Source organism: Jaculus jaculus, chromosome 14, assembly GCF_020740685.1.
Source record: "Jaculus jaculus isolate mJacJac1 chromosome 14, mJacJac1.mat.Y.cur, whole genome shotgun sequence".
Classification (NCBI taxonomy): Eukaryota; Metazoa; Chordata; class Mammalia; order Rodentia; family Dipodidae; genus Jaculus; species Jaculus jaculus.
The window spans coordinates 3491280-3514909 of NC_059115.1; the positions used below are offsets into that span (position 1 = coordinate 3491280).

The 23630-nt window shown below is 51.2% G+C and overlaps 1 protein-coding gene across 1 annotated transcript; it reads right to left on the reverse strand.

Moving 5' to 3' along the window:
* Nucleotides 1–612: 612 nt before the first annotated feature.
* Nucleotides 613–2007, reverse strand: Irgc (immunity related GTPase cinema). The gene has a single exon (XM_004670299.2). It carries the CDS (start codon nt 2005–2007, stop codon nt 613–615), a length of 1395 nt encoding a protein of 464 aa, XP_004670356.1.
* Nucleotides 2008–23630: the final 21623 nt, after the last annotated feature.

Genomic DNA, 23630 nt, shown 5'->3' on the forward strand with positions numbered 1-23630 from the left:
GTGTCCCCATCTCTGTGCAAACCCCAGTAACCTATTAGCTGTCTCTCCAGAGAATGCCTGAGGGACATCAAGGTGGTCAGAAACAGACGTGGGTTCGAAACCTCAGTGAGTGCAGGGAGTGGGGATGCAGCTCAGTGGTAAAGTGTATGCTTTGTAGCAAGACCTTGAAATCCATTCTGGCGCCAAACATTAAGTTCCTTAACAGGATCCTGTCCCCACTCACCCTCCCACAGCCGGTGACAGCTAGCTCCTGTCTTGGAACCACACTATGCTGTCCTGCTACCTTAACCCATGTCCATGTGGGGATCAGGGTGAGAGACCCCCAGGGTAGAGGGGCTGGGTTCGTTCCTTCTTAAAGTCTCCCTGCGGATCCCGAGGCCAGTATTATCCCACTCAGTATTTACCTCTTAGACCCAGGCTGTCCTCTCGCCCCTCCCCAACACCCCAGTCTTAGCCAAGAAACCGGTCTCTGGCCACCATCTTCCCCCCTCATCCCTCAGTAACTACACCTCTTGACTTCCTCACATCGGTCTTGTTTGGTTGACAGGTTTTGTGAAAGCTTGGTTTGTGGGTGAAGCAGGGTTTTTTTTTTTTGGGGGGGGGACTGCAATTTTATTTCTCTTCTGCCAAGTCACGCTTCTTCCAGCTCTCGAGGATGTATTTGAGAAAGAGGCCAAGCTTCTGGCGGGCCGAGAGCGGGGCTTCCTCACCACCTACCTCCCCGGGTCCCCGTTTCTCCACGCTATTGTCACCCCCAGCCGCCTCCAAGCTGACCTCAGCCTGGGGCACCTCCTCCTCCAGGGCCTTGATGCGGACGCGCTGGGCGTCCTCGGCCATCTCGTTGAGGCAGCCTTGGAGCATGGTGTAGACCGTGCCGAAGCTGATGGCGCCAGCCACCAGCGTGCCGAACACGGGGATGCCCCTCTCGAAGGCCCGGGCCACCCGCATGGCCCCGTCGGAGGACTGAGAGTAGAGTCGGAGGACGGTCTCGGGCGAGACCTCGTTGGCCAGCGGAGAGCGGATGACCGAGCGCAGGTCACCTGCCTGCTTGCCCACCTGCTCGGCCAGCTTGGCCAAGGAGTCATCGTCCAGACCGAAGCTCCGGTGGTAGCCACGCAGGGAGCGGATGAGCAGGGCGTCGTCGTAGGCGGCGGCGAGCCCTGGGACAGGCAGGGCCTGGATGACCCCAGACACCAAGGCCGTCTTCAGCACCTGTTCCTGCAACATGTCCTTCTTTTTCTGCAGGGCCTCCAGGGAGATGTCGGGCAGCGACAGCAGGCCTGCGTGGCGTCGGTGGGCAGGCAGGTCATGCTCCCAGGTGGACACGAGCATCGGGAAGTCGTAGAGGGTGGGCGAGAAGTTGGACACGAGGAAGACGCGGGGGTCGGTCATGCCGGTGGCCCGCAGCTGATCCATGCAGTGATCCCGGATCTCTTGCAGGACGGCCGCCTCGCTGAAGCCCGAGGGCCGCTGGCTACGGGTGGCCGCCAGGTCCTCGTCCACCTTGGTCCGGATGAAATAGAACTTCTTGCCCTGGCGCAGGATCTCCGTGGCCAGGCGGGTCTCCACGGCCCCGCAGCAACGGGGCGACACCAGCAAGAAGAAGTCATAGTGGCCGAAGTCCACCTGCTTGAGGTACTTGTCCGCCGAGCACCCCAGGGAACCGGCCCCCGGCAGGTCCCACAGGGTCACGTCGGGAAACTGGGGGTGTGGATAAGGCGATGGTTGCATCGTGGTCTCTACGACCCCCGTGAGAGCCGCGCCGGGGTCCTCGGCCCCCAGGCCTCGCAGAGCATTGATGAGGGATGACTTGCCGGCCCCCAGTTCGCCCGTGATGCCCACCTCCAGCCGGCTGCCATCGGAGTTGGCCAGCAGCTCCCGGAGGCGAGAGGCGGCCTGGGGGATGTCGCCAGACTCAAAGGCCGTGCGCAGGGCCTCCAGCTCTTCCTTGGTCATGAGAATGGTGGTCTCTTCTTCCCCAGACACCGCCGGGTACTTGGAAGCCATGGTGACTTAATGGTTCAGAGCACACGTCAGGGGCACGGGTGCGGGTGGGAAGAGTCACAGGACGTGTGACCCTCAGCGTCTGCGGAGGAGAAGGGAGCAAGCGGTTCACAACTCGCGGACCTTGGAAAGGCACAGAGGCCGTGAACGAGCCCCTCTCGAGCCCTCTTTCTCTTTCTCAAGAATTTAGGTACAGGGCTGGAGAGATGGCTTAGCTGTTAAGCGCTTGCCTGTGAAGCCTAAGGACCCCGGTTCGAGGCTCGGTTCCCCAGGTCCCACGTTAGCCAGATGCACAAGGGGGCGCACGCGTCTGGAGTTCGTTTGCAGAGGCTGGAAGCCCTGGCGCGCCCATTCTCTCTCTCCCCCTCTATCTGTCTTTCTCTCTGTGTCTGTCGCTCTCAGATAAATAAATAAAAAATTAAAAAAAAAAAAAAAGAATTTAGGTACAGGCTACGGCGTGGCCTGGCTCACACTCACACTCACACTCACACTCTCACTGCTGAGAAGATAAGGCAGGAGGGTCACTGCAAGTTCCAAACCAGCTTGCATCACAATAAGACCCTGTCTTCAAAACCTAACCAAAAAGGGGAGTGAGCCGGGCGTGGTGGCGCACGCCTTTAAGCCCAGCACTGGGGAGGCAGAGGTAGGAGGATGGCTGTCAGCCTGAGACTACATAGTGAGTTCCAGGTCAGCTTGGGCTAGAGCGAGACCCTACCTCAAAAACCAAAAAAAAGAAAAAAAAAGTGGGAGTGTGCCAGATGTGGTGGCGCACACCTTTAATCCCAGCACTGGGGAGGCAGAGGCAGGAGGATCACATGAGTTCAAGGTCATGCTGAGACGACATAGTGAATTCCAGGTCAGCCTGGGCCAGAGTGAGACCCCACCTCGTAAAAATAACAACAATCCACAATACCCCACATGCAGTAGGGTGTCTATCATTGCCATCATCCATCATCAGTATCATCATTGTTAAGAGTCCTTGCCTTTTTAAAATTTTTTTAAAAATTTCATCGTATTTTACTTGAGAGACAGAAAAAGGCAGACAGACAAAGGGGAAGGGGTGGAATGGGCGCTCCAGGGCCATCAGCCACTGTAAACAAACTCCAGACACATGCACCACCTTGTGCATCTGGTTTACATGGGTCCTGGGGAATCGAACCTGGGCCCTTTGGCTCTACAGGCAAGTGCCTTAACTACTAAGCCATGTCTCCAACCCTGTGATTTTTTTTTTTTTTTAAGGCAGGGTCTCAATCGAGCTCAGGCTGACCTGAAACTCACTCTGTAGCCAAGACTGACCTCAAAATCACAGTGATCTTCTTACCTCAGCCTTCCAAGTGCTGAGATTAAAAGGTGTGGGTGGGCTGCCCTCAAACTTGTGGGCAATCCTCCTGCCTCAGCCTCCTAAGTGATGGCATTCTACAGACTCATGCCACCATGCTCAGTTGACTTAAGTGTTTTGTTTTGTTTTCCAAGATAGGGTCTTGCTCTAGCCCAGGCTGACCTAGAATTCACTATGCAGTCTCAGGGTGGCCTCGAATTCACGGATCCTCCGCCCCCTGCCTCCCTAGTGCTTGGATTAAAGGTGTGCCCCAATCAGGAGATATTGCTTCGCGGTTAAGGTGCTTGCCTACAAAGCCTAAGGACCCAGGTTCAATTCTCCAGGTCCTACATAAGCCAGATGCACAAGGTATTGCAAACATCTGGAGTTCACTTGCAGTGGCTAGAGGTCCTGGTGCAGCCATTCTCTCTCTCTCTTTCTCCCTCTCTATGTCCAATTAAAGGAAATAGAACTGAGCTGAAAACCTCCTTCATGTAGACCAGCTGACAGAAAGCTGTAAAAAGCCACACTGCATGCAGTTCAATGGAAGAGAGAAATCACCAGTGAAGATACTCAACAGTGGATGCTGCAAGCCTTCCATCTGGCCAGCCACACCAAATGAGCCAACAGGTGCAATAGTGGCATGTTGGTTATGGGGGAAACCAACTGCCTTCTACATTTTATTTATTTATTTATTTGAGAGCGACAGACACAGAGAGAAGGACAGATAGAGGGAGAGAGAGAGAATGGGCGCGCCAGGGCTTCCAGCCACTGCAAACGAACTCCAGATGTGTGCGCCCCCTTGTGCATCTGGCTAACGTGGGACCTGGGGAACCGAGCCTCAAACCGGGGTCCATAGGCTTCACAGGCGAGCGCTTAACTGCTAAGCCATCTCTCCAGCCCCCAACTGCCTTCTAATTTGACTGGAGGCCCGCTCCATGGGAAGGAATACATCCCTGATACTGAAAACTTAAAACAGGGGTAGTCATGAGCCCTAGGGGTGTAACGTCTGCTGCTGTCTGGCTAAATGTATATACTATGCTCACCAAACTGCCCAGTAAGCACTTCTCTTAATGTTCATACCCTTATATTAATTCTAGTCTCACTTTTGGTAGAGAACCTTCTCTTTTCAGATGGCAGTGACCTTGGGATGACTCAGAAGGCATCATGGTGCTGGGAAGAAGTGACAGAGGAGTGCTCAGCACTGCAATATCTCTATCACACCTTCCAAGGCTCAGGGTCCATTGTGGAAGAGGTGGCAGAAAGAACGTAAGAGCCAAAGGAAGGGTAGGACTCCTTACAACGTGCTCCTCCAGACACAAAATGGCCTGGATATTCATGACCTCACAGCGCCTGACACTACCTACAGAAGACTATCATAGTAGGAAGAAAACATGATGACATCAAAATAAAAGAGAGACTGATTGAGAGGGGAAGGAGATGTGGTGGAGAATGGAGTTTCAAAGAGGAAAGTGGGGGGAGGGAAGGAATTACCATGGGATATTGTTTATAATCATGGAAGCTGTCAATAAAAAAACACTTTAAAATTAAAGGAAAAAAAAGACTTTAAAGGTATGCCCCACCATGCTTCTCTCTCTCTCTCTCTCTCTCTCTCTTTTTTTTTTCTGAGACATAATTTGGCTATGTAGCCCAGGAATGGCCTTGAACTCACAGCAACTTTGTCTCAGATTCTCCAAGCGCTGACATTACAAACACACGTCACATGTGGCTTTGAGCCCCTTTTGCCTTCTTAAGCCTCCGTGACAGAAAGAGGGGTGGGTGACCCACCCACCTGGCAGGCTTCTTGGGTCCATCTTGGGCCTGTCCAGGTCACCCTAGGCCAATATTCAAGTCACTGTTCATTCAGCTTGTAGGAGAAGCCAGGCACAGAGACCCTTCCCATTCCATCCCCAACCTCGCCATGACTGGCTGGGCCAGGCCCAGTCCCTTGTCGCCTGAACCTCAGTTTCCCCTTCCTGATCATACTCCTCATATTCCTTCCTCCTTATCCCAGTGCTTGAACCCTCCTCTTCCCATTCGTATTGTCTGATCCTCAAAATGTACTCAGCTGACCATGGTGGCATATATATATATATATATATATATATATATATATATATATATATATATATATATATATATATATATCTACACACACACACACACACACACACACATATATCACTCAAGTGCTGGGAACAGATCTACATATATGTATATACGTATATATGTATATCTATTCCCAGCACTTGTGAGGCTGAGGCAGGAGGATTGCTCACAAGTTTGAAGATAGCCTGGTCTGTGGAGTAAGTTTTAGACTAGCATGGGCTACTTAAGTCTACTTAGTGAGTTTGAGGCTAGTCAGGGCTACAGAGTGAGTTCCAGGTCAACCTGGCCTCCAAAACGAAGTTCTGTCTCAAACAGCCCCCTTTCCTTTTTTTACTTTTGTTTTCGAGGTAGGGTTTCACCCTAGCCCAGGCTGACCTGGAATTCGCTCTGTAGTCTCAGGGTGGCCTCGAACTCACGGCGATCCTCCTACTTCTGCCTCCCAAGAGCTGGGATTAAAGGTGTGCTCCACCACGCCCAGCCCCCTTTCCAAATAAATAAGTAAGAAATGAAATGAAGTGAAATCCCGCGCTAACTAAGGCTCTCAAATAGCCCTGGAGAGTACTTACCCTTGGGGTCACGGCCCCACCTCACCTCAGAGAGCTGCTGAGGCTCAGGTAACAGGAGAGCTGTGTCCTCACTCAGAGACACAGCCAGGGTTCTGCCCAGTGCTCTGGACCCCATCCTACCCCCCCTTTCAGCCTTTGGACCTCCCCTTGTCCCTTCTGTGCCCCACCCCACAGCCCTCTGTCCCTGTGGCCTCTTTCAAACACCCCCACATCTGATCCACTCACCCCTAAAGCTCTAGCTACCCCCTCCCAGGTCCCCTTCCTAACCCACCTCAGGTGTGGCCAGGAACAGGTCCCAGCAGCAAGGAAGCACGTCAGTCAGTGAGTGTGGGGGCGGGGGGGGGAGGAAACGACACCTCCAGACGCCCTCTGCTGTGTGTACCCCACAGGGCCCAGCTGGAGAGCCCAGCCCCAAGGGACTCACCTGCCCTGCAGGCTCTCCCTCCTCTCCCCTCACACTCTCCCTGCTGGTGGGGTCACCTCCCCAGTTACCCCAAGATCACACCCTGTTGCTAGGACCCATTATAATAGCAAGCCCACAGCTGATTGGTCAGCCAAGCCTTGTACAATAATGACACAGTGATGTCAGGGAGGGTCCCAGGAGACAGGAACTCCACCCACCCCCAGCCCGGCCTAGGACCACTACATGGGGACAACATTGGCTCTCAGTCCCCCAGATGGGTTTAGAGGGATTCTTTTTCTTTCCTTTCTTCCTTCTTTCTTTCTTTTTGATTTTTTTTTTTTTCTCGCACCCCTTCCACAGTGGCCCGGCCTCTCTTTCTTTTTGATTTTTTGAGGTAGGGTCTCACTCTACCTCAGGCTGACCTGGAATTCACTCTGTAGTCTCAGGGTGGCCTCGAATTCACGGTGATCCTCCTACCTTTGCCTCGCGAGTGCTGGGATTAAAGTTGTGTGCCACCATGCCCGGCAACTTAAATTTTTTAATTTTACAGCCGTCAAAAGAGCTCTCAGTAACTTGTTTAGAAAACACAGGTCCAGGGCTGCAGAGATGGCTCAGCAGTTAAGGCATTTGCCTGCAAAGCCAAAGGACCCAGGTTCAATTCCCCAAGAACCCATGTAAGCCAGATGCACGAGGTGGCGCATGCATCTGGATTTTGTTTGCAGTGGCTAGAGACTCTGGCTTGCCCATTCTCTATCTAGTAAATAAAATTAATTATTTGAAGCCAAAGTGCTGGAGGGATGGCTTAGCAGTTAAGGCATTTGCCTGCTTGTCAAAAGACCTAGGTTCGATTCCTCAGGACCCACGTTAGCCAGATACACAAGGGTGCGCTTGCATCTGGAGTTTGTTTGCAGTAGCTAGAGGTCCTGGTGTACCCATTCTTTCTCTCAAGTAAATTAAAATAATAATAATAATAATAATAATAATAATAATAATAAAATATTAAAAGCAGGACTGTCTTTTAAAAAAAGCAAACAAAGCAAGGCATGGTGGCACACACCTTTAATCCCAGCACAGGAGAGGCAGAGGTAGAAGAATCACCATGAGTTTGAGGCCACCCTGAAACTACATAGTGAATTCCAGGTTAGCCTAGGCTAGAGTGATACCCTACCTCGAAAGAAAGAAAAAAAAAAAGGCAAATAAAGGCTGGAGAGATGGCTTTGCAGTTAAGGAACTTGTCCGCAAAGCCAAAGGACCCAGGTTCAATGCCCCAGGACCCACGTAAGCAAGATGCACAAGGTGGTGCATGTTGTTTGCAGTGGCTAGAGGCCCTGGGATGCCCATTTTCTCTGTCCTCTCCCTTCTCTCTCTCTCCCTCTCTTTCTCTATGTCTCAAATAAATAAAATATAGTTTCCTTTTTTTTTTTTTTTTTCCAAGGTAGGGTCTCACTCTATTCCAGGCTGACCTGGAATTCACTACGGAGTCTCAGGGTGGCCTCGAACTCACGGCGATCCTCCTACCTCTGCTTTCCAAGAGCTGGGATTAAAGGTGTGTGCCAACCTATCTGGCTTTTCTTTTTTGGGTGGGGGGGAGGTTAAAAATGTTTTAATAATTAAGTGTCAAATAGTGGTGAGGTAGAAGGGGAAAAGGGAAGGTGGTGGAGTGGAGGAGATTATGATCATAATATAATATATATGTTATGTATGTAATATATATAAGAAAAGTGCTTGTCTGCAAAGCATAGTTTGGACCTAGAATGTCCCTCAAACATCCAATTCTTGAAACTTTGGTCTCCAGCCTGTGGTACTATTAGGAGGTGCTGGCATCTGTGTTTTTTAGTTTTTCAAGGTAGGGTCTCACTCTGGTCCAGGCTGACCTGGGATTCACTATGTAGTCTCAGGATGGCCTCGAGCTCACAGCAATCCTCCTACCTCTGCCTCTTGAGTGCTGAGATTAAAGGCATGTGCCACCATGCCTAGCTGAGCCCTATTTTTCTTAGAGAGACAGGGCGAGAGAAAGATTGGCACACCAGGGCCTCGGCGACTGCAATGGAACTCCAGACACTCGCGCCTCCTAGTGGGCATGTGTGACCTTGCACTTGCCTCACTTGTCCATCTGCTTTAGCCAGATCTGGAAAGTCAAATATGGGTCCTTAGGCTTAGCAGGCAAGCACCTTAACTGCTAAGCCATCTCTTCAGCCCTTTTTTTTTTTTTTTTTTTGAGATAGAGATGACTCAGTGGTTAAGGCACCTGCCTGCAAAGCCTACCAACCCAGGTTTGAGTCTCTAGAACCCACTAAAGCCAGATGCACAAGGTAGCACATGCATCTGGAATTTGTTTGCAGTGGCTGGAGGCCCTGGTGTGCTCATTCTCTCTATAGCTATCTGCCTCTTTCTTTCTCTCTCTCTTTCTCAAATAAATAAATAAAAATAATTTTAAAAAAAGTTTGGGGTTGAGAGACAGCTTAGTGGTGAAGGCGTTTGCCTGCAAAGCCAAAGGACAAAGGTTGGATTCCCCAGGACCCACCTTAGCCAGATGCGCTACCAGTGAGCCACGCCCCCAGCCCCTCACTGTGGATCCTAGACAAGTGCTCTACCTCCGAGCCACGCCCCCAGCCCCTCACTGTGGATCTAGACAAGTGCTCTACCTCTGAGCCACGCCCCCAGCCCCTCACTGTGGACTCTAGACAAGTGCTCTACCTCTGAGCCACGCCCCCAGCCCCTCACTGTGGATCTAGACAAGTGCTCTACCTCTGAGCCACGCCCCCAGCCCCTCACTGTGGATCCTAGACAAGTGCTCTACCTCTGAGCCACGCCCCCAGCCCCTCACTGTGGACTCTAGACAAGTGCTCTACCTCTGAGCCACGCCCCCAGCCCCTCACTGTGGATCTAGACAAGTGCTCTACCTCTGAGCCACGCCCCCAGCCCCTCACTGTGGGACTCTAGACAAGTGCTCTACCTCTGAGCCACGCCCCCAGCCCCTCACTGTGGATCTAGACAAGTGCTCTACCTCTGAGCCACGCCCCCAGCCCCTCACTGTGGATCTAGACAAGTGCTCTACCTCTGAGCCACGCCCCCAGCCCCTCACTGTGGATCTAGACAAGTGCTCTACCCCTGAGCCACGCCCCCAGCCCCTCACTGTGGATCCTAGACAAGTGCTCTACCTCTGAGCCACGCCCCCAGCCCCTCACTGTGGGTTCTAGACAAGTGCTCTACCTCTGAGCCACGCCCCCAGCCCCTCACTGTGGATCTAGACAAGTGCTCTACCTCTGAGCCACGCCCCCAGCCCCTCACTGTGGATCTAGACAAGTGCTCTACCTCTGAGCCACGCCCCCAGCCCCTCACTGTGGATCTAGACAAGTGCTCTACCCCTGAGCCACGCCCCCAGCCCCTCACTGTGGATCTAGACAAGTGCTCTACCTCTGAGCCACACCCCCAGCCCCTCACTGTGGATCTAGACAAGTGCTCTACCTCTGAGCCTCGGCCCCAGCCCCTCACTGTGGACTCTAGACAAGTGCTCTACCTCTGAGCCACGCCCCCAGCCCCTCACTGTGGATCTAGACAAGTGCTCTACCTCTGAGCCTCGGCCCCAGCCCCTCACTGTGGACTCTAGACAAGGGCTCTACCTCTGAGCCACGCCCTCAGCCCCTCACTGTGGATTCTAGACAAGTGCTCTACCTCTGAGCCACACCCCCAGCCCCTCACTGTGGACTCTAGACAAGAGCTCTACCTCTGAGCCACGCCCCCAGCCCCTCACTGTGGATCTAGACAAGTGCTCTACCTCTGAGCCACGCCCCCAGCCCCTCACTGTGGATCTAGACAAGTGCTCTACCTCTGAGCCTCGGCCCCAGCCCCTCACTGTGGACTCTAGACAAGTGCTCTACCTCTGAGCCACGCCCCCAGCCCCTCACTGTGGATCTAGACAAGTGCTCTACCTCTGAGCCACGCCCCCAGCCCCTCACTGTGGATCTAGACAAGTGCTCTACCTCTGAGCCACGCCCCCAGCCCCTCACTGTGGATCCTAGACAAGTGCTCTACCTCTGAGCCACGTCCCCAGCCCCTCACTGTGGATCCTAGACAAGTGCTCTACCTCTGAGCCACGCCCCCAGCCCCTCACTGTGGACTCTAGACAAGTGCTCTACCTCTGAGCCACGCCCCCAGCCCCTCACTGTGGATTCTAGACAAGTGCTCTACCTCTGAGCCACGCCCCCAGCCCCTCACTGTGGATTCTAGACAAGTGCTCTACCTCTGAGCCACGCCCCCAGCCCCTCACTGTGGACTCTAGACAAGTGCTCTACCTCTGAGCCACGCCCCCAGCCCCTCACTGTGGATCTAGACAAGTGCTCTACCTCTGAGCCACGCCCCCAGCCCCTCACTGTGGATCTAGACAAGTGCTCTACCTCTGAGCCACGCCCCCAGCCCCTCACTGTGGATCTAGACAAGTGCTCTACCTCTGAGCCACGCCCCCAGCCCCTCACTGTGGACTCTAGACAAGTGCTCTACCTCTGAGCCACGCCCCCAGCCCCTCACTGTGGATCTAGACAAGTGCTCTACCTCTGAGCCACGCCCCCAGCCCCTCACTGTGGATCTAGACAAGTGCTCTACCTCTGAGCCACGCCCCCAGCCCCTCACTGTGGATCTAGACAAGTGCTCTACCCCTGAGCCACGCCCCCAGCCCCTCACTGTGGATCCTAGACAAGTGCTCTACCTCTGAGCCACGCCCCCAGCCCCTCACTGTGGGTTCTAGACAAGTGCTCTACCTCTGAGCCACGCCCCCAGCCCCTCACTGTGGATCTAGACAAGTGCTCTACCTCTGAGCCACGCCCCCAGCCCCTCACTGTGGATCTAGACAAGTGCTCTACCTCTGAGCCACGCCCCCAGCCCCTCACTGTGGATCTAGACAAGTGCTCTACCCCTGAGCCACGCCCCCAGCCCCTCACTGTGGATCTAGACAAGTGCTCTACCTCTGAGCCACACCCCCAGCCCCTCACTGTGGATCTAGACAAGTGCTCTACCTCTGAGCCTCGGCCCCAGCCCCTCACTGTGGACTCTAGACAAGTGCTCTACCTCTGAGCCACGCCCCCAGCCCCTCACTGTGGATCTAGACAAGTGCTCTACCTCTGAGCCTCGGCCCCAGCCCCTCACTGTGGACTCTAGACAAGGGCTCTACCTCTGAGCCACGCCCTCAGCCCCTCACTGTGGATTCTAGACAAGTGCTCTACCTCTGAGCCACACCCCCAGCCCCTCACTGTGGACTCTAGACAAGAGCTCTACCTCTGAGCCACGCCCCCAGCCCCTCACTGTGGATCTAGACAAGTGCTCTACCTCTGAGCCACGCCCCCAGCCCCTCACTGTGGATCTAGACAAGTGCTCTACCTCTGAGCCTCGGCCCCAGCCCCTCACTGTGGACTCTAGACAAGTGCTCTACCTCTGAGCCACGCCCCCAGCCCCTCACTGTGGATCTAGACAAGTGCTCTACCTCTGAGCCACGCCCCCAGCCCCTCACTGTGGATCTAGACAAGTGCTCTACCTCTGAGCCACGCCCCCAGCCCCTCACTGTGGATCCTAGACAAGTGCTCTACCTCTGAGCCACGTCCCCAGCCCCTCACTGTGGATCCTAGACAAGTGCTCTACCTCTGAGCCACGCCCCCAGCCCCTCACTGTGGACTCTAGACAAGAGCTCTACCTCTGAGCCACGCCCCCAGCCCCTCACTGTGGATTCTAGACAAGTGCTCTACCTCTGAGCCACGCCCCCAGCCCCTCACTGTGGATTCTAGACAAGTGCTCTACCTCTGAGCCACGCCCCCAGCCCCTCACTGTGGATCCTAGACAAGTGCTCTACCTCTGAGCCACGCCCCCAGCCCCTCACTGTGGACTCTAGACAAGAGCTCTACCTCTGAGCCACGCCCCCAGCCCCTCACTGTGGATCTAGACAAGTGCTCTACCTCTGAGCCACGCCCCCAGCCCCTCACTGTGGACTCTAGACAAGTGCTCTACCTCTGAGCCACGCCCCCAGCCCCTCACTGTGGATCTAGACAAGTGCTCTACCTCTGAGCCACGCCCCCAGCCCCTCACTGTGGTATCTAGACAAGTGCTCTACCTCTGAGCCACGCCCCCAGCCCCTCACTGTGGATCTAGACAAGTGCTCTACCTCTGAGCCACGCCCCCAGCCCCTCACTGTGGATCTAGACAAGTGCTCTACCTCTGAGCCACGCCCCCAGCCCCTCACTGTGGATCTAGACAAGTGCTCTACCTCTGAGCCACGCCCCCAGCCCCTCACTGTGGATCTAGACAAGTGCTCTACCTCTGAGCCACGCCCCCAGCCCCTCACTGTGGATCTAGACAAGTGCTCTACCTCTGAGCCACGCCCCCAGCCCCTCACTGTGGACTCTAGACAAGTGCTCTACCTCTGAGCCACGCCCCCAGCCCCTCACTGTGGATTCTAGACAAGTGCTCTACCTCTGAGCCACGCCCCCAGCCCCTCACTGTGGATCCTAGACAAGTGCTCTACCTCTGAGCCACGCCCCCAGCCCCTCACTGTGGACTCTAGACAAGTGCTCTACCTCTGAGCCACGCCCCCAGCCCCTCACTGTGGGATCTAGACAAGTGCTCTACCTCTGAGCCACAGCCCCCAGCCCCTCACTGTGGACTCCTAGACAAGTGCTCTACCTCTGAGCCACGCCCCCAGCCCCTCACTGTGGATCTAGACAAGTGCTCTACCTCTGAGCCACGCCCCCAGCCCCTCACTGTGGATCTAGACAAGTGCTCTACCTCTGAGCCACGCCCCCAGCCCCTCACTGTGGATCTAGACAAGTGCTCTACTGCTGAGCTATATTTTCAGCCCTCATGTATGGGAAACCTATATCTATATCCGTAGGGATTGCATATGAAAAATTTCCCCATCCTCCATCTGTGTCAGCAGTCTTATTTTGCCCCTTTTGCTTTCCACAATGTAAACTTCCAGGTCCCCAGTCTGCCTCTGTTTTCTTCATTGTGATAATTAATTTCATGAACTGCTTCGTGTCGCAAAGTAAGGCTGTTGGCGGCTGGGAATCTGAGGAAGCTAAGGTGAGACTTTTTCCTGAGTCACTCGCAGCTCCTGCGAGCACATCATCTTCCGCAGGGCAGAGCGGTCCTTGCTGAGCAGTTTCCAACCTGTGTCAGTGACTTCCCTGGCTGCTCTGTCCAGGGAAAACTGCCTTGCTCACCTGGGAAACGTCTATAATTACTTTCAGTTAAATCGCGCGCGCGCACTTGTGTGTGTGTGTGTGTGTGTGTGTGTGTGTGTTTGTGTATGTGCTTGTAACGACCAAGGTTTGTTTCCCCAGGACCCACATAAAGCCAGATGCCAAGGTGGTACATGCATCTGGTGTTTGTAGCAGCTAGAGGCCCTGGCGTGCCCATTCTCTCTGTCTTCTATTTCTCTCTGCTTTCAAATAAATAAATAAAAATTTAAAAAAAGAAAATGTGGACATTTGTGATGTGCTGATGGATTTTCTCCTTGCACGGGTGAATGCTGTGTGTGTCATAGGCAGCTCAGTTGTGTGGTTTGGTTCTGCGCATACACACACACACCCCGCCCGCTTCCCCTGGTAAGGTCTTCCTCTACCAGGCTGATGTGGAACTCACTCTGTAGCCCCAGGCCGGACTCCATCCCATGGTGATCCTCCTACCTCTGTCTCCCTTTAGTCTCATGGCATGTACCAGCTGGTGCCTGCAAAGCCAAAGGACCCAGGTTCGATTCCCTAGGATCCACATAAGCCAGATGCACAAGGGGCACACGCGTCTGGAGTTCATTTGCATTGGCTTGAGGTCCTGGTGCGCCCCATTCTCTCTGTGTCTGTCTCTCTTCTCTCTCTCTTTCTGCTTGCAAATAAATCAAACCTTCTAAAAGCTGTTTAAAAATAAATTAATTAATTAAAAGATAATTTTAAAGGTACGTATCAGCATGCCTGGCCCCATACAGCTAGGGTAGCCGTCCTTGGGTGCACTACGGGGTGCAGGGGTGACATCATGTCCTGGGGGCTACACACAGCTGGGGGAGGATGTGAGAACCAGCAAGGGAAGAAGGGAAGGGGCTCCGGAAAGACAGGCTGCGGAGCACATGACTGGGTGGCACGAGCCATGAAGCTGCATCGAGGCTCGGCAGCAAGTTGAAGTCAGACTCCTCGTGACCCAAGGCATCCTTGGCTTTCAGGTGGCAGACCTCGGGTGTAGCACAGCCCTTGGGAATTTGGAGAACCCCTGTAGAAGGGGGAGGGTCCTGGGGGGCTGTTCTGAACCCCTGCCTCCCTCCTTGAGTTCAGTCTTTCCATACACGAAATGTCCCTGCTCTTAGGAGCTCTGGAAGATGCATTTTCTTCTTTTCCTTTTTAAAAAATTTTTATTTTAGAGAGAGAGGGGGGAGGGGGCGGGGGGAGAGAGACAGAGAATTGGCACACCAGGGCCTCAGCCACTGCAATCAAACTCCAGACGCTTGAGCCACCTGGTGGGTATGTGTGACCTTGCTTGTGACGGTGCATCTGGCTTATATGGGATCTGGAGAGTCGAACATGGGTCCTTAGGCTTCGCAGGCAAGTGCCTTAACAGCTAAGCCATCTCTGTACTCCATTTTCTTTTTTAAAATTTCCTCATTTACAAGCAGAGAGAGATAGAGATGAGGAAGACTGAGAGAATGGGCGTACCAGGGCCTCCAGCCCGAATCCTAGATGCATGTTGTTGCAGTCCGGTTCGCATTGCTGGTAGAAATCACCCAACCAAGAGTAGCTTCTGGGAAAAAGAGGTTTATTTTGGCTTACAGGCTTGAGGGGAAGCTTCACGATGGCAGGGGAAAACGATGGCATGAGCAGAGGGTGGACATCACCCCCTGGCCAACATAAGGTGGACCATAGCAACAGGAGAGTGTGCCAAACACTGGCAAGGGGAAACTGGCTTTAATACCCATAAGCCGGCCCCCAACAATACACTCCCTCCAGGAGGCATTAATTCCCAAATCTCCATCAGCTGGGAACCTAGCATTCAGAACACCTAAGCTTATGGGGGACACCTGAATCAAACCACCACACATGTGCATTTCTGTGCAGCTGGCTTTATGTGAGTACTGGGGAATTGAACCCAGGTCATTAGGCTTTGCAGGTAAGTGCTTTAACCACTGAGCAGCTCTCCACCCTGAAGATATACTTTCAAACCTACCTGGCCAGTTAGTTTTTATAAAAAAAAAAATATTTTTAGGGGCTGGAGGAATGGCTTAGCAGCTAAGGCGTTTGCCCAGAAATCCAAAGGACCCAGGTTTGATCCCCCAGGACCCATGTTAGCCAGATGCACAAGGGGACGCACATGTCTGGAGTTGGTTTGCAGTGGCTGGAGGCCCTGGCGCGCCCATTCTCTCACTCTCTCTTCCTCTGTCTCTGTCAAATAAATAAATAAATAAAAGCTATTATAGATATTTTTTATAGAGCCGGGCATGGTGATGCACACCTTTAATCCGAGCACTCAGGAGGCAGAGATAGGAAGATCGCCATGAGTTCGAGGCCACCCTGAAACTACATAGAGAATTCAAGGTCAGCCTGGACTAGAGTGAAACCCTACTTTGAAAAACCAATGTACATATATTGAGAATAGAGAGAGAATGTGGACATGCCAGGATCTCCAGCCACTGCAAATGAACTCCAGGCACACATACCACCTAGTGCATCTAGTTTTACATGGGTACTGGGGAATTGAACCTGGGTCTTTAGGATTTTCAGGCAAGCATCTTAACCGTTGAGCCATCTCTCCAGTCTTTAAAAATAGGCTAGGTTTTATTGGGCTGGAGAGATGGCTCAGTGGTTAAGGCACTTGCCATTGAAGCCTAAGGACTCAGGTTCGATTCCTCCGTACCCACATAAGCCAGTTGCACAAGGTGGCACATGTGCCTGGAGTTCTTTTGCAGTGGCTGGAGGCCCTGGTGTGCCCATTCTCAATCTCTTTCTCTGTTTGCCTCATTTTCTCTCTCTCTCAAATAAATAAATAAAAATATTTTAAAATGTTTATTTATTTGAGAGAGAGAGAAAAATGGTTATATACCAGGGCCTCCTGCCACTACAAATGAACTCCAGACACATGCACCACTTTGTGCATCTGGCTTTATGTGAGGACTGGGGAATTGAACTTGGGCCAGCAGGCTTTGCAAGCAAGTGTCTTTAACTACTGAGCAATCTCTCCACTTGCCTAGTTGTTTTTAGACCATCCTTTTCTAAAAATATATTATTTATTTATTTATTTATTTGAGCAAGAGAGAGAGAGGAAGAGAATGGGTGTGCCAGGGCCTCCAGCCACTGCAAATGAACTCCAGATGCATACGCCCCTGTGTGCATCTGGCTTAAGTGGGTCCTAAAGAATCGAATGGGGATCCTTTGGCTTTGCAGGCAAACACCTTAACTGCTAAGCCGTCTCTCCAGCCCTTTTTAGACCATCTTTATTGTCTGCTCAATTTTATTTTTATTTATTTATTTATTTTTTATTTTGGGTTTTTGAGGTAGGGTCTCACTCTAGCCCAGGCGGACCTGGAATTCGCTATACAGTCTCAGGTTGGCCTCGAACTCACAGCAATCCTCCTACCTCTACCTTCCGAGTGCTGGGATTAAAGGCGTGCACCACCATGACTGGCTTGTCTGCTCAATTCTGTGATTCTAACTTTATTTATTTAAGTGTATCACACGTTGGTGAGGCTCACTGGTCTCAATCTATGGTTTGTTTCTCCTGGTGCCTCGTTTCCTTGTGTGTTTCATGAGCTCTGGTTGTGAAAAAAACAAAGTCCCCTAACTGGGGTTGAAGTGATGGCTCAATGGTTAAGGCGCTTGCTTGCAAAGCCTCAATGGCCTGGGTTTGATTCTCCATTACCCACATAAAGCCAGATGCATACATACATGAAGTGGCACATGTATCTGGAGTTTGTTTGCTGTGGCAGGAGGCCCTAGGGTACCCATTCTCTCTCAATCTCTCTTTCCCTCCCTCTCTTCTCTCTCTTCTTGCAAAGAAAGAAAAAAGAAGAAGAGAAAGAAGGGAAGAAAGAAAGGAAAGAAAAAAGAGAAAGAAAGAAAGAAAGAATGAGGGGCTGAAGAAATGGCTTAGTAGTTAAGGTGTTTGCCTGCAAAGCCGAGGGACCCAGGTTCGATTCCCCAGGACCCACGTAAGCCAGATGCACAAGGGGGGGTGCACGCACCTGGACTTTGTTTACAGTGGCTGGAGGCCCTGGTGTGCCCATTCTCTCTCATCTGTCTCTCTCTCTCTCTCTTTCTCTCTGCTTCTCTCCCTCTCTCAAATAAATAAATAATTTTTTAAAAAATCAAAATAAGTAATACATGTTGTTGGTTCATTTGTTTGTTTCTTTGAGGCAGAGTCTCACTCTGGAGTCCCAGGCTGGCCTCAAACTCATAGCAATCCTAACTTTGCCTCCCAAATACTGGGATCAAAGGCTTGCACCACCAAACCTGGCTCAATAAAACTAAATTTTAAAAAATGTTTTTAATTTTTTTTTATTTGAGAGGAGAAAGAGGCAGAGAGAGAGAGAGAGAGAGAGAGAGAGAGAGAGAGAGAGAGATAGGGCATACCATGGCCTCTAACCACTGAAAATGAACTCGATAAGCATGTGCCACCTTGTGCAGCTGGCTTTATGTAGGTACTGGGGAATTGAATCTGGGTCCTTAGGTTTCTCAGGCAAGCGCCTTAACAGAGAAGCCATCTCTCCAGCCCCAATAAAACATTTTTATTGGGGCTGGAGAGATGGCTTAGCGGTTAAGCGCTTGCCTGTGAAGCCTAAGGACCCCGGTTCGAGGCTAGGTTCCCCAGGTCCCACGTTAGCCAGATGCACAAGGGGGCGCACGCGTCTGGAGTTCGTTTGCAGAGGCTGGAAGCCCTGGCACGCCCATTCTCTCTCTCTCTCCCTCTATCTGTCTTTCTCTCTGTGTCTGTCACTCTCAAATAAATTTTTTAAAAAAATGTTTTATTTTATTTATTTATTTATTTGGCTTTTCGAGGTAGGATCTCATGCTAACACAGACTGACCTAGAATTCACTATGTATTCTCAGAGTGGCTTTGAACTCACTGTGATCTTCCTACCTCTGACTCCCAAGAGCTGGGATTAAAGGTGTGCATCACCACCCAGCTAAATAAAATATTAAAACAAAAATAAGAAGGGGAAGGGGCTGGAGAGGTGGCTTAGCAGTTAAGGCATTTGCCTGCAAAGCCTAAGGACTCAGGTTTGATTCTCCAGTACCCACATAAGCCAGATACACATGGTGGCACATGCATCTGGAGTTTTAAAAAAATATATTTATTTACTTATTTGAGAAAGAGAGAGATAGACAGATTCCGGGTGTGCCACAGCCTCAGGCCAATGTATGCACCACCTTGTGCATCTGGTTTATGTGGGTCCTGGGGAGATAAACCTGGGTCCTTAAGGCTTCACAGGCAAGAGCCTTAACCACTAAGCCATCTCTGCAGCACCCCCAGTTTTTTTTTTTTTCGAGGTAGGGTCACGCTCTGGCTCAGGCTGACCTGGAGTTCATTATGCAGTCTCTGGGTGACCTCAAACTCACAGTGATCCTCCTACCTCTACCTCCCAAGTGCTGGGATTAAAGGCGTGCACCACCACGCCTGGTTCTGATAAAATGTATTCCGATCATAATCCCCTCCTGTTACCGTCTTTTGTTCTGTGTCCTCCCTCCACTGAACCTGTTTTTCTTCATAATTAGTTCCTCTTTTACTTTGATGTCTTCTTTCATTGTTGTTGCTTTCTCAAGTTTTATTAACATCTTCCATGATTATAAAAAATATCCCATGGTAATACCCTCCCTCCCCTCACCTTCCCCTTTGAAACTCCATTCTCCATCATATCCCCTCCCCCTTTCAATCAGTCTCTCTTTTATTTTGATGTCATGATCTTTTCCTCCTCTTATGATGGTCTTGTGTAGGTAGTGTCAGGCACTGTGAGGTCATGGATATCCAGGCCATCTTGTGTCTGGAGGGAGCACGTTGTAAGGAGTCCTACCCTGAGCCTTGGAAGGTGTGATCAAGATGTTACTCAGTACTCCAGTCACTTCTTTCCAGCACTATGATACCTTCTGAGTCGTCCCAAGGTCACTACCATCTGAAAAGAGAAGATTCTCTACCCAAAGTGAGAGTAGCATTAATATATGGGTATGAACATTAAGAGAAGTGCTGACTGGGCAGTTTGGTGAGCATAGTATATACATTTAGCCAGACAGCAGCAGATGTTACACCCCTAGGGCTCATGACTACCCCTGTTGTAGGTTTTCAGTATCAGGCATGTATTCTCTCCCATGCAGCGGGTCTCCAGTCCAGTTAGAGGTTTCCACCATGACAGACGTGCCACTATTGCACCCGTTGGCTCATTTGGGCGGGCTGGCCAATTATAAGGCTTGCAGTGTCCATTGTTGAGTATCTTCACTGGTGATTTCTCTCTCTCCCATTGAACTGCATGCAGAATGGCTTCTTCCAGCTTTCTGTCAGCTGGTCTACATGGAGGAGGTTTTCAGCTCAGTTCCAGCAGGATTTCTCAGTGGCCTTGCAGCCCACGTATGTGGAGCCTTCAGTGTTGTTGTTGTTGTTATTATTATTATTGTTATTATTATTGCCTCTTCTACCACCCATAACAGACTGCTGAAGGATCCAATATTGTACAGGTTTCATGCAGGTCATGACAGTCACCATTAGGTCATGAATGCAATAGCCACTTCATGTCCGGAACATCACATTCTAGAGTGTCTCTGTCCATCCTCCCTCCAGCTCTTGCATTCTTCCCTCCCCTCTTCCACAGTACTCCCTGAGCCTTTGAGGAGGTGGCAGAAGTTTCCCACTTAGCACTAAGTCGTCAGCTGTCACGTACTCTCTGCACTTTCCTCAATTTTCAGGCTCTCCAGTGCTCACCAGCATCTGCACAAAGCTTCTCTGACTGAGGGTGTGGTTCGCGGACAGAAACATAACTATTTAGAGGAAATTTGATGTCTGCCTCCAACGTTTGTCCTGTGCATCTCTTACAGCCTCTCCTTCCTCATTTATGTCTTTTCTGGGTCACACTCTTTTTGGGGGGGGGGATTCAAGGTAGGGTCTCACTGTAGCCCACACTGACCCAGAATTCACTCCGTAGTCTCTGCATGGCCTCAAACTCACGGCCATCCTCCTACCTGTACCTCCCCAGTGCTGGGATTAAAGGCGTGCGCCACCATGCCCGCTTCCTCTCCCTCTCCTTCTTGGCGTAGAATCCATGTGACCTCCGGCTGGGGAAGCCCCCGAAACCACGGGCCTCACCCACAGCCCAGCAGCTTGGGTAAGAGCTGGGTGAGACCCAGGTGAGTCACCAGGAGGAAGGGACATTCTTGCCATTTTTCTGCAGGTGCCCAGACCCTGTTTCCTCCTTTAAGACAACACTGAAACCTTTACCCGCGTGCGTCACTGGAGGGAGAGGCGTGTAAGTCAAAAGAGTGAACCAGGGTCAGGGGCGTGGTGGTGCCCACGCCCTTAATCCCAGCACCAGGGAGGCAGAGGTAGGAGGATCGCCATGAGATCCATGCCAGCCTGAGACCACAGAGTGAATTCTAGATCAGCCTAAGCTAGAGTGAGACCCTACCTCGAAAACCAAACATACACACACACACACACACACACACACACACACACACATATTTGCCAGCAAAGAGAGGCGGGTGGGGAGAGAAAGAGCACACCAGGGCCTCCTACCACCACCTTCCTAAGTCATCTTTTTAAAATACTTTTGAGCTGGGTTAGTGGTTAAGGTGTTTGCCTGCAAGGCCAAAGGACCTAGGTTCCATTCCCCAGGACCCACGTTACCCAGATGCACAAGGGGGCACAAGCGTCTGGAGTTTGTTTGCAGTAGTTAGAAGCCCTGGCGCCCATTTTCTCTCTCTTTTTCTATCCCCCTCTTTCTCTGTCAAATGAATAAATAAAAATAAAATATTTTTAAAATACTTTTATTGGGCTGGGGAGACATGGCTTAGCAGTTAAGGCACATGCCTGTGAAGCCTAAGGACCCAGGTTCGACTCTCCAGATCCCACATAAGCCAGATGCACATGCTGGCACATGCATCTGGAGTTAATTTGCAGTGGCTAGAGAACCTGGTGTGCCCATTCTCTCTCTTTCTCTCTCTCCTTCTCTCTGTCTCTCATAAATAAATAAAAGCATATTTTTACTTATATATTTGAGAGAGAGAAGAAGAGAAAATGGCAGAAGGAGAGACAGGGAGACAGAATGAGAATGGGCACGCCAGGGCATCCGGCCACTGCAAACGAACTCCAGATGCATGTGCCACCTTGTGCATCTGGCTTATGTGGGTCCTAGGAGACTGAACCTGGGTCCTTTGGGTTTGCAGGCAAATGCCTTAACCTCTAAGCCATCTCTCCAGCCCCTATGTCATCTTTTCAATGAGCGGTGCCTCCCACTGCCCAGACCCATTTCTCAGGTGTGAAAACCAAGGAACCATAGAAGAAAAATGAGACCATACTTGCAAGGTCACCCAGGAGCAAGCGGATGGACGTTATCTCAAACCTGCACCAACAAAACCCCAACTTCTTTTTTTAAAATTATATTTTAAATAATTTATTTTTATATATTTATTTATTTGACAGAGAAAGAGGGAGAGAGAGAGAGAATGGGCATACCAGGGCCTCTAACCACTAGAAACAAACTCCAGATGCTTGTGCCACCTTTTGCATCTGGCTGTGCATGGGTCCTGGGGAATTGAACCGAGGTCCTTTGGCCTTGCATCAAACACACCTTAACTACTAAGCCATCTCTCCAGACCCCCAACTTCCTTATTTTTTTTAAATGTATTATTTATTTCTTGTTCTTTTGTTTTGTTTTGTTTTGTTTGTTTTGTTTTTCGAGGTAGGGTCTCACTCTAGCTCAGGCTAACCTGGAATTCACTATGTAGTCTCAGGGTGGCCTCAAACTCACAGCGATCCTCTTACCTCTGCCTCCCGAGTGCTGGAATTAAATGTGTGCGCCACCATGCCCGGCTTTATGTATTTCTTTATTTGAGAAAGAGGCAGATAGAAAAGAGAATGGGGGCTGGAGAGATGGCTTAGGGGTTAAGCACTTGCCTGTGAAGCCTAAGGACCCTGGTTTGAGGCTCGATTCCCCAGGACCCATGTTAGCCAGATGCACAAGGGGACGCATGTGTCTGGAGTTCGTTTGCAGTGGCTGGAAGCCAGGGCATTCCCGTTCTCTCTCTCTCTCTCTCTCTCTCTCTCTGCCTCTTTCTCTCTCTGTCTATCGCTCTCAAATAAATAAATAAAAATAAACCAAAAAAAAAATTTAAAAAAGAAAAGAAAAGAGAATGGGCATGCCAGGGTCTCTAGTCACTGCAAACGAACTCCAGACGCATGTGTCCCCTTGTGCATCTGGTTTACATGGGTCCTGGGGAATCAAACCAGGGTCCTTAGGCTTCGCAGGCAAATGCTTTAACAGCTAAGCCATTTCTCCAGCCTCCAACTTCCTTTTTTAAGTGCATAGCCACGCGTAGTTCGTGCGGTGCGAGTGGAACCCAGAGTTCTGCACATGCTAAGCAACTGTCGTACCAGCTGAATCCCGTGCCCAGGCCAAAACCCCTGTGTCTACTTCCCCACCTCACTGCGGCACTGACTCATTCGGTCTGCACACCTACCCCCAAAGGGACCCGGCTTTCCATTTTAGGAAATAGAGAATTGTAACCAGACGTGGTGGTGCACACCTTTACTCCCAGGAACTCAGGAGGCAGAGGTAGGAGAGGATCGCCATGAGTTCGAGGCCAGCCTGGGACTACACAGTGAGTTCCAGGTCAGCTTGGGCTAGAGTGACACTCTACCTCTAAAAAAACAGAACAACAACAACAAAAAGTTGGGGTGGGGAAGATGGCTCAGCAGTTAAAGGCACTTGCTTTCAAAGTCTAACAGTCTGGATTCAATACCCCATCACCCATGTAAAGCCAGATGCACAAAGTGATACAGGTGTCTGGAGTTTGTGTGCAGTGTGGCAAGAGGCCATGGTCTGCCCACACTCACTTTCTGTCTGCTACTTTCTCTCAAATCTCTCTCTCTCTCTCTCAAATAAATAAATAAATAAATAAAAATGTATTTTTAAAAGTTCAAGGAGGGCTGGAGAGATGGTTTAGTGGTTAAGGCACTTGCCTGCAAAGCCAAAGAACCTTGATTCGATTCCCCAGGACCCATGTAAGC